General features: G+C 38.1%; 1 protein-coding gene across 1 annotated transcript in view; it reads left to right on the forward strand.

The window, feature by feature from the left end:
• Nucleotides 1-812: 812 nt before the first annotated feature.
• Nucleotides 813-13,791, forward strand: part of LOC106659704 — a 44,136-nt gene continuing 31,157 nt past the window's right edge. Inside the window, exons 1-4 of the mRNA XM_014382381.2 lie at nt 813-1,156; nt 1,288-1,359; nt 1,430-1,535; nt 1,616-1,983. Of these exons, the coding sequence (XP_014237867.1) occupies nt 1,325-1,359; nt 1,430-1,535; nt 1,616-1,983 (509 nt within the window). The 5' untranslated portion in view covers nt 813-1,156; nt 1,288-1,324. The remainder of the gene's footprint in view (nt 1,157-1,287; nt 1,360-1,429; nt 1,536-1,615; nt 1,984-13,791) is intronic.

Genomic DNA, 13,791 nt, shown 5'->3' on the forward strand with positions numbered 1-13,791 from the left:
GGCGCGAATTCGCAGCCAACAAACAAAGTGAGTGAACCCGCGTCGCGGGATTAGAAAACTCAACGGGTTTTTTTTGTTTTCGACTTGTGTACTTACCGGATCGAATTTCCACAGCTACGGATTATCCACGGCTAATTCGATCGAAATAACGTAATTGTGAGTATAACGAGCGGTGGATCAGTCGACGATCGACGCACGACACGAGTGTTGAAGTATTGCGTCAAAAGCACCAGCGTATAGACGCGTGCCAGGTCGCCACTTGGATACGTTTTTCGACGAGTCTCCCCCGGCGAATCGTACGAATTCGCTTCTCATACTTTTAAGGTCCGTATCGTATACACACAATTTACATGCAATTTGTGCATAATACAAACAAACGTATATACGCGCGCCTACGAGTTACGACCCATTACAGAGAATTAAGCCCGTGCGCGCATAATGTGTCCAAATGCGCGTGCGAGTATACACACGTACATTTGCATGCGGTAATTCGCGGATTATAATACGCACACTTACTACTACACTACTACCAGCGGGGCTCGTTGTGCGAAGCTCTAAACTCGCACCGCCGCGAGTGTATAGCGCAATTAAAGTTCGGATTTTTCGCAATTGCAGCCGAGACCGCGCGGCCGACTGTGTTTTGTGTGTGTGTGTGTGCATGTTATGTGTGTTACGTTGAGTGCTGCTGCTGCTGCACGGTGCAGAGATACCACCGCTCATGTACGCGGGGTATTGCTCAAAGCGCAACCATTCTAAAATCATGCTAATAAGATCCGTGCGGCAGCACGACGACGAACGATGCGCACCTAATATACACAGGCACGCGCGGATCGCAATGTGCGCCTCTATTTTAATAAGCAAGTTTATGTGTTGTATGTTTGTGTGCAAATGCAGGTAGAGACGGCAAGGCAGTATAGATATTAAACGCGCGGAGACGAGCTTCTTCTCGCATTGCACTTTATGTGTGTGTGATATTGAATTGTACCCTTACACCTCTTTTTGATACGCCCTTTTGGCCACTTATAATTCGTTCGTTCTGTTCATAAATCAACGACGCAGAGGATTGTTGTTTATGGTTATAAATTTTCGGAAGATTTTCCGCCATAAGTCAATACCTCGTGGACTCTTTACACGGCTTGGAAGTAGGAAGAAATCGGTAATCGCAGTTTACGCTGCTTTTTTCTTTTTTTTGCTAACATTGTGTACAACAATTATTATTGCTCATTATGCAATGACGTCACTGTTTGTAAACATTATTAAATTAAATTTGGTTTGAAATTGTTACAGAAAAATTGAATCTTCAACGAAATTTTAAGTGGGTAAAATGGAATGCAGCGGTTTATTGAACTGTGCTGTCAGGTGATTTTTCAAATTAAAATGAAAATGTACATGAAGCATTATACTCAATCACATTATTCAATTATTTCAGAGTGAAGGAAGAACTGCCTGATGACCCGCTGACAGGAAATGATGCTCATGAATTAATCGACAGGACGCCTGATGGTCAAAATGTTCGTTTCTTTGGAGAATGTTCGGTGAGAGTTGGCAATCATATACAATTCACATAAAAAACTTTTTTACAAATACTTTGATATGATTTGATATTTTTTTGTAGACGCTTCAAGAAGTTAACAAAAATCATGAGATTGAACTGGAAGAAATGGGAATTGAATTTGAGTGTAAAGATGTGAAGCCCATAGTGAATTTATTTAAAGTCAAGAAAATTGATATCTATTCTGCAAATCACTTTCAACAAACGAAATATAGCATGGATTATAAATCTCAGAACATAATTAAAATAGAAACTGAGGGCAGAGGGAAAAAACAAATGGTTGTGAATTTTGATCGTGAACTCCAGGAAAAAAATGAAAATAGAAGAGATATAACAAAGCTTAACTATACCAATAGACTCAAACCCCACATTAATAGAGTGTGTATCACCCTTACATGCAATATATGTGAAGAAATCTTTGAACACAAATGGCAACTCAAAAATCACATTGACTCAGTGCATAATGGTGTCACACATACATGCAATGTATGTGAAAAGACATTCACAAGGAAATGTTATCTAAATCGACATATCAGATCAGTTCATGATGGTGTCAAACATTCATGCAATAAATGCGAAAAGAGTTTTACAGAAAAAGGTAATCTCAAAAATCACGTTGACTTAGTGCATAATGGTGGGAAATATGCATGCAATACATGCCAAAAGTCATACACAAGAAGAAGTTACCTCGCAAGACACATCAAGGAAGTGCATAAAGATATCACCTACATGTGTCAAATATGCAAGGAAGAATATAAAACTAAGAGTAATTTAAAAATACACATTGACATGGTTCACAAAGGCGTTACAAGTACATGCAACATATGCGGAAAGATTTTTGCAAGTAAACAATGTCTCAAAAATCACATCGTCTTAGTGCATACATGCGAAATATGTGAAAAGATATTCAAGAGGAAATGGGATCTAAATCGACATATCAGATCAATTCATGATGGTGTTACACATTCATGCAATAAATGTGAAAAGAGTTTTACACAAAAAGGTCATCTCAAAAATCACGTTGACTCAGTGCATAATGGTGTCAAATATGCATGCAAAACATGCCAAAAGTCATACATAAAAAGAAGTTGCCTCGCAGAACACATGAAGGAAGTGCATAAAGATATCACCTACATGTGTCAAATATGCAAGAAAGAATATAAAACTAAGAGTAATTTAAAAATACACATTGACATGGTTCACAAAGGCGTCACAAATACATGCAACACATGCGGAAAGATTTTTGCAAGTAAACAATGTCTCAAAAATCACATCGCCTTAGTGCATACATGCGAAATATGTGAAAAGATATTCAAGAGGAAATGGGATCTAAATCGACATATCAGATCAATTCATGATGGTGTTACACATTCATGCAATAAATGTGAAAAGAGTTTTACACAAAAAAGTCATCTCAAAAATCACATTAACTCAGTGCATAATGGTCTTACACATTCATGCAATACATGTGGAAAGACGTTTGCACTGAAATGTTATCTAAAACGCCACCTTCGCACAATGCACAAGAATTTACAGAATATACAATGAACACATTTATGCGACACTTGTAGAAAAATCAATGCACGAAAAAATCGTCTCGAAATTCAAGTTAGCTTAGTTCACACAAGAATCATCGAAGTACACATCACTACGCACCCGGCATTAATGCATTGTAACTTAATGTATGTACATGTATGTTCGATCGCGTCAAAAATAAAGATGTACGATCTTTTTTATTTGTTTGAAAGACTTATTTAAAGATGTTCATTTACTAAGATACTGGGATAATGGGATTGAGTTGACTCGTAATCCCAGGCCAAATTGACTCTGGTCCAGTAAGTGTCACCCTTGCGCGCAGCGCACTTCTGCATCGACACAATGAGGTGATCAACGAGACGATTCGATGTTTTGCGCGACTCAAAAGCCATCGCGTTATTGCGAACTTAAAAACTCGTGTTCAATTTAGAGATGGTGCCAGCACACCAATTCCAATTTTGTATTATGAATAAATAATAATAATACATTCGATTACTGCCAATTACCTGTACACACGAGCATTATATACGATCGTTTAACGAGCAAAACATTCACCGGCACGATCGCAATTCTCACTCGCGTGCTTACGCGCGAAGATGCAGCGCGTAACGAGCCTCGAAGTAAGTATCCTCTATATATACCTATGCTAGTATATCCTTTGTGCATGTGTATATAGGTGCAAAAACGACGTCACCGTTCGATCGTCGTCGTCATCTCGCACGTCGACGCCATAAATTACACACGGAAACTAGTCCTTCGCGCGGATTCACAATGATAAATATTGTATACATAAGCGCAGCGTACCTACTTATGTGTACACGCGCTCGATTCGGTTATAAATATCGTTCAAACGCGCGAAATTCTCGCGCGCTTTTATTTTCATATAAAAAAAAAAAAGTAACGACCCAACCGTCCACTTGTTTTTTCTTACGTATTTAACGTTATGTATTTTTTTTTCGCGAGCGTCGATTTTGCAGCACATATCGCGCGCGCGCGCGCGGGTATTATAAGCGCGCCGCGGAGTTATGCCAAGAATTACGCCTCGACCGTGCTTTCATCTTTTTATATATTATATACGCTTTTTCTGCTTTCTCCGCTGCGCACCGTCGCAGCAACTCACCGCGGGACAATGGCTCAAATGGGCCCCATCATCGACCAGCGTGTACTTACGATGATTTTATTGCACACACGTGCGCGCGCGTTACCGGATTTAAGCCGTTTTTCTATAACCGGTAATTCATGCGGGAATCGCGCTCGTCCTAATCCTTTATCAATGTACACTCGATGATCGGCTCGTTAACGTTAAAATAAGTGCTAATTTGTGCTCGAGCGTACCCCACTATTTAATTATTTTTTTCTGCTCGGCCGAAAGATTGATATTTTAATGCGATGAACGTTGTGAATTAAAAAAAAAAATTTTTTTCCTCGAGGAATGCGAATAAAAGTACATCCATGTGATGAAGTGTGTTACTGGTATACAAACTGGTATTTTCCATACGTCGCTTATTTAACATTGAAATACACTTTTACAACGATAATATTTTAAGAACACCGCCGAGATTAAATTCTGCAAAAGAATTATTTTGATAAAATTTAAACTTTAAATTCTGCAAAATGAATGTCATTTTTCTCAAAATTGTATACACGCGTGGACGCGAACGTCAAAGAGACAAGTCAAAAATCAAGTTTATTCAATATATCTGTATAATTGTGGTGATCACTGTGTATAAGGGAATGCGTATTTTAAAATGTTATAATTTTTTTTCAGACGTACGACATCGCAGAAACACCTGAGAGTCCGTGGTTATAAAATACATCGTAAATTGAAATTAGGAAGATGATATTTCAATGGAGCCCAGCGATCGGATATAAATAAATTCACTTGATAAAACCTAGGTGTGGTAAGTCATTACACAGATCAGTGTTAAAATCACTTAAATTTTTTTATTGGTTAAAAATAAGTTTATTAATGATACGTGACGAAGCCAGTGCGAAAAGAGAATATTTTCGAGCCCGTGCTACGATTTATGCCTGGGATTTAAAAGGCTCGAGGTAGAATCCTGAAAAATAAAATTAACTTCTTTACAATGTTTTTTGAAAATTTTTTCCTCATTCGAAGCAGTTGGCCGCGCATTGAATTTTTTTAATCGATACACTTTGTGCCAGTTTAATAATTGTAGTGTAGAATAGTGTTCTCCTTTCAAAATTAGTCCTTAAACGAGCTCAGTTTAACAAATCATTTTCGCATTAGCTATTGATCTCAAATAGTATTAATACAGCATTCATTCCGAAAGTGGAATATTTTTTGCGATGCGATGTTACAGTGAAAGTTTTTAATTTATACAATCTGCCGATTCGCTGACCTAGTCTCATCATCTCTCTCGTATAGTAAAAGCAAGGTTAAAGATACATAATCACAGCCAACTCTTATTTTTCTCCGTCGCTATTATACAACTTCAAAACCTCAGCAATGCGAGAGTAATTGCTCGTAATCTTTTTATTTTGACTCGGTCCGGGGCCGCGTGTGCTCGTCGTCGGAGTGTCGAAAATTCGTTATGGAAGTTTTACTACGTGATAGTATTCGAGTACCCAAATTGATCTACATTATTAATAATCATTTCCTTGAAAAAATAAAAAAAACATCGATAAAAACTCTCATTGATCTCGAATAAATAAATCCGAGTGCAATGGTACTCTGCTTTTTGTGAAATTATTTTATTTTCATCGAAAGTTCGAAGTAATATATCGAGGCTACCCTAGCGATAAAAAAAACAGTTGTAAAATACGATTTTGAAAAGAATTCTTTTGCGCCAGACGATTTTGCGTCATTGCCACATTTGAATCCACGTGTTCCGCCGACTGAATCTTTTTTTTTTTTTACTTTCTTCTTTTCATGCTGTGCGTGCAATTTAGGTTCAAATGATATTTTGATCTTCCGAGGAAGTACAAGCTTATTATCGATTACATCATTAGAAAACATCACTACATCCATGGGAATCACAGATCATGAATTACAATTCTGAAATATTCCAGAAAATTTTCAAACGTAAGCAGACCAAAGTTCATTGAACTATTGTAAAGGCTGTATTAGTTTTACCTCCATTTTTCTCGGTAGTCTGCAAGGTGAAGCATAAAAATAATAATTTTTTTTTTCCTGAAGCATCCTCATTTGAAATTTAAATTGGTTTGATGACCGAGGAAAACTTCGTGCATTTTCTATCCTTATGAAATAGCCGTGCATTTCAATGTTATACGATGGTATACATTTGAGAGTCGACGTAAAAAAATTAAGCTAAAACAAAAAGTGGACACCAAATAATCGAGATTTAAACTTTTTTTTTGCGTTCTCGCAGTTTTTACGCCCGATTACGATTATTTGCGCAAGAAGTGAAAAGAAGCAGCGAGTAAAAGTATCCCATTGCAAATTAAGTCGTAAATATTAATTTAGTCAAATTATCTATAATTTACTCGAATCGTCGCTAATCGTGAAACAAAAGACAACCGTCGAAGTTGTCCAAGTCCCACTTGACTCTGCTTTGGGTGAAATGTTTCGTGACATTTGAAAAATCGTTCGATCCCATCTCCTTATTTGCACCGAATTTTTCACTCATTTGCATTGCAACACACGCACGTACAGACACTTTTATAACACACACATAGTTGAACGAACTCGGTACCTGCTCTTATGAAAATGAATCGAAAAATTCCTGCCGCGGCCGCGCGCGCGAAGGTCCGGCGACCAGTTCGACATGTACATCTCTCTGCGTCGGTTGATTCAAATTCTCCAAAAAATTTCTTGAGTAATGTAATCCGATCGCTCAAGAAGATGTGTGTATTTGTGTGTGCGTATGCCTCGTGTTGCAATCTCGTATACAATTTGCTGCTGCTTTGAATTCTGCCATACATACAAATACACACGCGTATTATAACGATGAGTTCTCATCGCCACGCGCACGTGTGTGGCGAAAATCGGTAGCGCAACCCCGCGCAATCGCCTGCATCATAATGTATCGTACATTTCTATACTTCGAGTCGATATGTGTGTGAGTGTGTTTGTGTAGCTTCTCTCTTGTATTGCCTACTACTGTACACTGCGTATACGCGTTTTTCTTGCATAAAATCTCCGCGCAGCCGATGAACGAGCGAGAAAACCCGAAAGCTGCACTGACCTGGAAACCTTTGTTCCGAAATTGCGAATACGCTTACGGCTCGCTGGTGCTGCAGTTGAATATCGGGCGATTTTTTTCTTCGATGCGTTTTTCGCAGCATGTTTACATTCGCGAACTCATGAAAGTCGTTCGCATTTGCATACTATGAGCTAGAAAGTCAAATTTACTGGATTATATTTATAAAAATGAAAAATTATAACACTCGGCGCGGGAATCGACGAAAGCTGGGGTAGCTAATGAATAAAAATGTGCAATTTTCGATACGGATTAAAGCGCGTTTCTAAATAGCCATTCAATACTCTCCCAGCGATAATCATCGAAATTATATTAGAATATATCAGTTTTCGATATGCAGCGTCGATGCTCACAGTTATTGAATAAATTACTGCTGCGGTCTCGATTTTCGTTAAATAGTAGTGCAGCCGAAATGGATCATTAACATTAATTAAAAATTGACATCTACCCTAATGGAAATGCTCAATAATTTATGGCTAGTTTTTGGGCCCACGAAAAAGTTTCTTGAACTCAGAAGGACCATTAGAGCTGAACATTAGGGGGTTTTTAATATTATTTTATGGTCATTTAATGTAATATTCCCCGTTTTTTTATAACTATTTTTTGACTATAAAAAGTTTGTGCAAATTACTATTTATATAAACAGGCAGGACAAGTCGTCCGTGATGTGGCATGCTTTATACAATTATTTGTACACTACTGTTGACTTTGCCACTTACAGATTTACAGATAAAGTTACTCGCCATCTAGCGGTGAAGGTTTAAAATGGCATAATGATAGTTGAAGCAGTAGACAACTGGTCTAAATTTTTTGAAAGAATCAAATTGTCATTTTCGGATCATTCAAAATGCGCTAAATATTTGTAACACGATTGCTACAGAAAAGTCGCCAAAAACAATGAAAATTAAAATTCATGCATTTTAAAATATTCTTAATTGTCATATCTTTCAGTCAAACGACCATTATTAATGTTATTTATGGTATCTACAAAATCATAAACGCAAACAGCATTAGTGCTATTGAAACTTTTTTCAATTTTAATTCTGCCCTATCGCAGACGACGCGACTCGAAATCGTCATTCTCGATATACCGTTACGTTCGCTAATAGGCGACGCAAAGGAATGCACAAAATGCCTTGCGCGCGTTCGCGTCCAGTTGCGAATCTCGGTAATTCTCGCGCACACATTTATATTGTGCTTATAATATGTGCGCCTCGCCGCCGCTGCGATGATGATCATCGCGCGCGTATAATATATAAGTATAATTCAACTCGGCGCGCGAGATCGTCGCTGATCATTATGCCTCGCGAGCGCGTACTACACACGTAGACATAATAATGGCGCGCACCTTACATAAGTATCGGCTATGACAATTACTTTTTTTTTATCGCGTACACAAGTATGCAGAGAGAGAGAGAGAGAGATGAATGTAGCAGCAGATCGTTGAGATCTTATTCTGCCGGTGATGCTTGGATCGTTGGAAATCGCGCTCTTTTCGATGGTCGTTGTAAGTTTGGGTTGAGATTTCTTTTTTAAAAACTCAACGAGCGTGAGTTTTAGAAAGATACCAAAAATGTCAAATGTAACATAGTATACGTAAAGAAATTAGCTTACGCGCGTAAAGTTACATATAATTTTTATCATCTTTTCATCGCGCGAAGACCGATTCGATGATTAAACAATGTGGGCTAATTTCTATAATTTTTTTTTTGTTATATATGATGATAACTTTCACTGCTGGGCGTGACATCATAATGATATCAAAATAATAAGACCCACTGCACTGATTGCAAAAGAATGTTATGTTTTACTTTTTATCTTGTTGTTTAGATCGAAAATTTGCAAATAGTCATACAATTTTAAGTATCTATATCAAAAATATTAACAGATTTAAATGAAAAATATTTGCTTGACACAATGTACCCCCTATGTAGGGTAAGTATGGAGTAAGAAAATAATTTAAAGAAATTTAAATTGGCCTATTATGTAATTTTAGTACTACCGATCTTCTCAAGCACTTGTATTTTTTCTTCATAAATTTAACACATTTTAACGCCTAAAACATAGAGTTATTATATCGCTAAAAGTATTAATAATTTTTCAAGGTGCAATTATTATTAATTTTTTTTTCAGTAAATTCATTTTTCGTGTTTTCACATTACGTGACATCTTGAAAGAAGCTTAAGGTTTAAAAAAAAAGTATCCCGAAATCGACTTATTATTGAATGGAAGAGTTTGGGTAAAAATTCCTTTTCATTGAATATATCGACCTCGGCATAACTCGCGCGTCAGAGTAAAAGATTATTTTTTAAGTTATTATATTTTTAGGATTTTCGGAAAAAATACGCTAACGGTAATCAAAAAAAAAATTTTTAATTAAATTGCAATACTATTTTTCCGAATATTTCTGCCACAATCAATTTACTCTCGGTATTAGCTAAAAATGTGCAATTGCCTGCAATTTTCATTTCTCTCTGTCTGATAGATCGATCCACGTGATATACCGACTCAATGGAACGAAAGAAGAAAGAGAAAGAAAGAGAGAGAGATAATCGTTGTTATATCGGTATTCGAGACGACCTGCATAACATTACTATATAGGCACATGTACACACGTCTTACATAGTACAGTACAACCACACACAGGCACACTATTGCGTATATAGAGGCACTTAAGTTGAGCGGCTGCATGTGCATCGCAGCGGCAGCAGCAGCAGCAGCATCAAGTTGTTTTACGCATGGGCTCGCATCACATGACTCGCGAGCGCAATGTGTATACATACATATAGTTGCAGCCGCCGCCGACACTTTCACTATATACCTATATATACATTTTGCACTTACACTATACGACGAGAGTCCCGTGACTCTCCTTGCACAGGAGGAGGTGTATACGATACGTACGTGTATACGTGCGCTAGCTCACGAGGGGAAGGGCACCCGCGCTCGTTGAGGCCCCTGGCCTCCTTCTGCCGCTGCTGCAGCCGTACGTACGTATACCGATCCCACCTATTCCATCACGAGGCTCTTACGTATCGCACGTACACACACACACACACAGCAGCGAGAGAAGAGCCGTAAGCATCTCTGTACGCGAGTGCACTTATGGTCGCAGCACCGCAGCGGTAGCGAAAGTATATTATATATACATCTATATACCTGTCGCGACGGTAGTGGTGGTGCACATCTCTCGAGAGCCCCGCGATGAACGAGCTCTACACGTGCCAATCGAGATTCCACGTGAATCGCGTGTAAAAAAAGCTCATCGATGCTACCGATTTTTAGGGGACACGAGGGCGTTTGTATTGCGTCATTCATTTACAAGAAATTCGTTTGCTTATTTACACGCAATTATAATAATAATTACAATACACCACCTACCTACCTTCGAATGAATCGTGCATCTGATTGGAATTTCTCACATTTAAAGTTTATCGGGCGTTGTTGGGTTTCGAACAAGGCGCGCAGCCGATAGACTATCTTTGTGAGAGTTGTGCGGCTGGATTTTATTATTAATTGAGCGTACCGGCTAATTGCTAATCTTCGTGAGATTCGCGATTCAGTTTGATAAGTTTTTTTTTCCATGATTCTGTACGAAACTATTCTGTATACGAAAGGGAAAAGCTCATCTTTTTTTATCGCTATGCAAAACTTCGAGTCGAGCGTGAAATCCCAAGTCAAATTTCTTACTTACGCGTCATAATGCGAAAAAATACGTGGTAACATTATTATTATTACCTTTTTTTTAAATATCCCGCATCTGAATAAAGATTTAGGCAATTCGCGCGCGTATATATACGTGAAATTGGCGAAAAGAAAGTAATTCTTAATAAAAGTGAAACTAAATAAAAAAAAAAAACCTCGCACATTATATCGAGAATTGGGCTCGATGTGTACTCCTGCACGCGCCGCGACGCGAATAAAAAAAAAAGCAGAAGAAGGAAAAAAGAAATGAAAAGTTTATATCGCGAGTATTATATATTATTATGGGCTATACGTCGATCCGGAAGCCAAGACGATGAAAAGCGAGTAACAAAAACGATATTAAGATCCGCGCGATGACGTACGCGTAGATAGTCTGGGTCTCTCTCTCTCGAGTGTTTGGTGTTCTTACTTAATGTCACCGCAAAACGACTGCTTACATTTGAGATATAGCAGAAAAATACTGTACTCGTTGAAAAATAATGACAAGTAAAAAGCAAACGTTATTCCAGTGTGTTACACTTTGTTTTCTCGTGACAGTTTCGAGGGTCCTCCCGCAATTGAAAATACTTACGTTGGCGCAGCTTTGCGTGTGTACTTCCTGCAGATTTGTCGCGAATCAAATTGTCACGATACAAATGAGTTATTGAATATTCAGAGGCGAAACCTAGGCAAACATTTTTCTCAAACTTTCGTGAAAGCTCAACACCTCCAATTTATTCACTCGTATTTAACTCTAAAAACTCTTTTTTTTTCTCTCTACTACGGGGTTTTCCTCCTAATTTTTGCAGCGAGGTTGACAATTTGTTTTTCACTCGTGGGCTAAAAACTCGCTACATCTTCGTAGTAGTTACTTAAAAATAGCGACAATTTGTTCTTTATGCATTCTAGCCGCGCACGGAGTGTGCCGTCTTTAATTTGAAACGTTGCAAAATGTTGATTGTATGCTCGGCTATGCTCATAAAGATTAAATAGTTGTGTCTGCTTTCGGCATCATAATTTTTTTTTCTTATTTATAAAACATGATTCGTCCCCCTTTAATTATTTGATATACTAGCCGGTTTCGCCACCGCCTCGTGTCAAGGTAGTTTTTGTTGTAAACACACACTAGAAAACTACGAAACGCTTTCCACTTGTGTGCGTTGCATTTAAAACTAACAGAATGGTTTAATTTGAATGTCTGGCTTTATTTTTTAATTCAAAAGAAAAAAACATAAGATGTAACCTTTCTTATCAATTTCGTTCCAATTTTCCTTAAATAAATACGGAAGGAAACCATGAGTATTTTCATTTTTTTTTGTACAATAATAACGTATCTTAAGATCGGCTTGACCACAAGTTAAGTGGGCTCTCGTCAGACTTTTCAACGAGAAATCTCGTTACACATCGAAACGAGCCGATCTCTCTATAGACTGACGGTGCATCAGGAAATCACGCTAAACATCGTCGGAATCGATTTTTTTTCGCCCAGCTCTCTTTATCCTTCCTGTTCCTAGTGCGCTTACATAGATGTGTAATCCTTAAATTGATCACGCGCGCGCCGCTTTTTGTTAGGATCGCCAATTTTCTATCCCTCCCCACGAGAGTATACATTTTTATAAACCATGCGTATAACGCAATCGGCATCGTTATCGAAAGTTTGCCAAGGATCGTAAATATAGCCAAGTTCGCAATATGTATAATTGAATGTTTCGTATTGCACGTGAAATATCGTTAGTTATATTCCCTTTCCATCTAAATTATGCATATCTTTTGTCGTTGTTGTTGTTGTTTTTTTGCACAAAGTTCTTCAATTAAATCTTTAATAACCAACGAAAAATTCGCGGTGTCGTTGAACGACACACTCGCGCACGTACATATATAAAGTGATACGATGGTGTTTCACAATGTTACACCGCGATGATGCGCAGCCCAGAATGCATACACTCGTTTGCGCTTACTGCAAAATTACGCTATGAAATAAAAGCCTCTCTTCTCTTTTTCTCAATCTTCTCATTATAAAAGGTAAACCGCGAACGTATATTTTTTCAATTGTGGGATGCCTCGTCGCGCGCGCATGATCCCCCCCTACACGGGGTCAAGGTCAGCACACACAACAGCACAGCTCGGCGAGTTTTCACTCGTAATAATAAATGCTCGTATCTTCTTCTTCTTCTTCTTCTTCTGCTGTATATTAAAACTCGTAAACATCCTACGCACGAAAAAGATGAATCCGTTTAATATCCATAGGGACTTGCTCTGCTGTGCCCGCGCGTGTGTGTTTAAAAACGCGATTTACGTCTAGTGATGCAAAACACATTTGTCGTAGAAAGTTCATCGTTAATTAAATCAATTTGGCCCGTTTTAATTACGGTTTAATCACTTCTAGGTGATCGATTGTCCGTATAGTTTTTCATTAATCCGATGTGTAAATTAATCATTTAGCTGTCGATCGATACGCGGCCGGGTGTCGTAAGAACGAGAAAAAAAAGGTAAAAGGAGATATTTTCTCGAGCGTGTAAAAATTATAAAATTAAATCATCACGAGACCCGAGCTCGCGAGTGAAAATAAAAGAAGAGAGTATGCATCGTTCAAATGCAGTAAACAATTTTTTATAACAACATGGAAATCCCACGTAGTGAATTCCGTAAATACGAGCTGACGCATCTCCTCCACATGACAAAATGTTGTGATGAAACGCGAAACAATCATTCCTTACTCGAATTCAAGAGTCATCCCATTCTGCGGTCGGGAATTCAAACGTCGAAAAAGTCGAAAAAAGAACCAAGTTCTCGATTCATCCAAAAAAAATCCCTGCATTTATACGGTCGATAGAA

Source organism: Trichogramma pretiosum, unplaced genomic scaffold (genome assembly GCF_000599845.2).
Source record: "Trichogramma pretiosum strain Unisexual culture from Peru unplaced genomic scaffold, Tpre_2.0 scaffold19, whole genome shotgun sequence".
Classification (NCBI taxonomy): domain Eukaryota; kingdom Metazoa; phylum Arthropoda; class Insecta; order Hymenoptera; family Trichogrammatidae; genus Trichogramma; species Trichogramma pretiosum.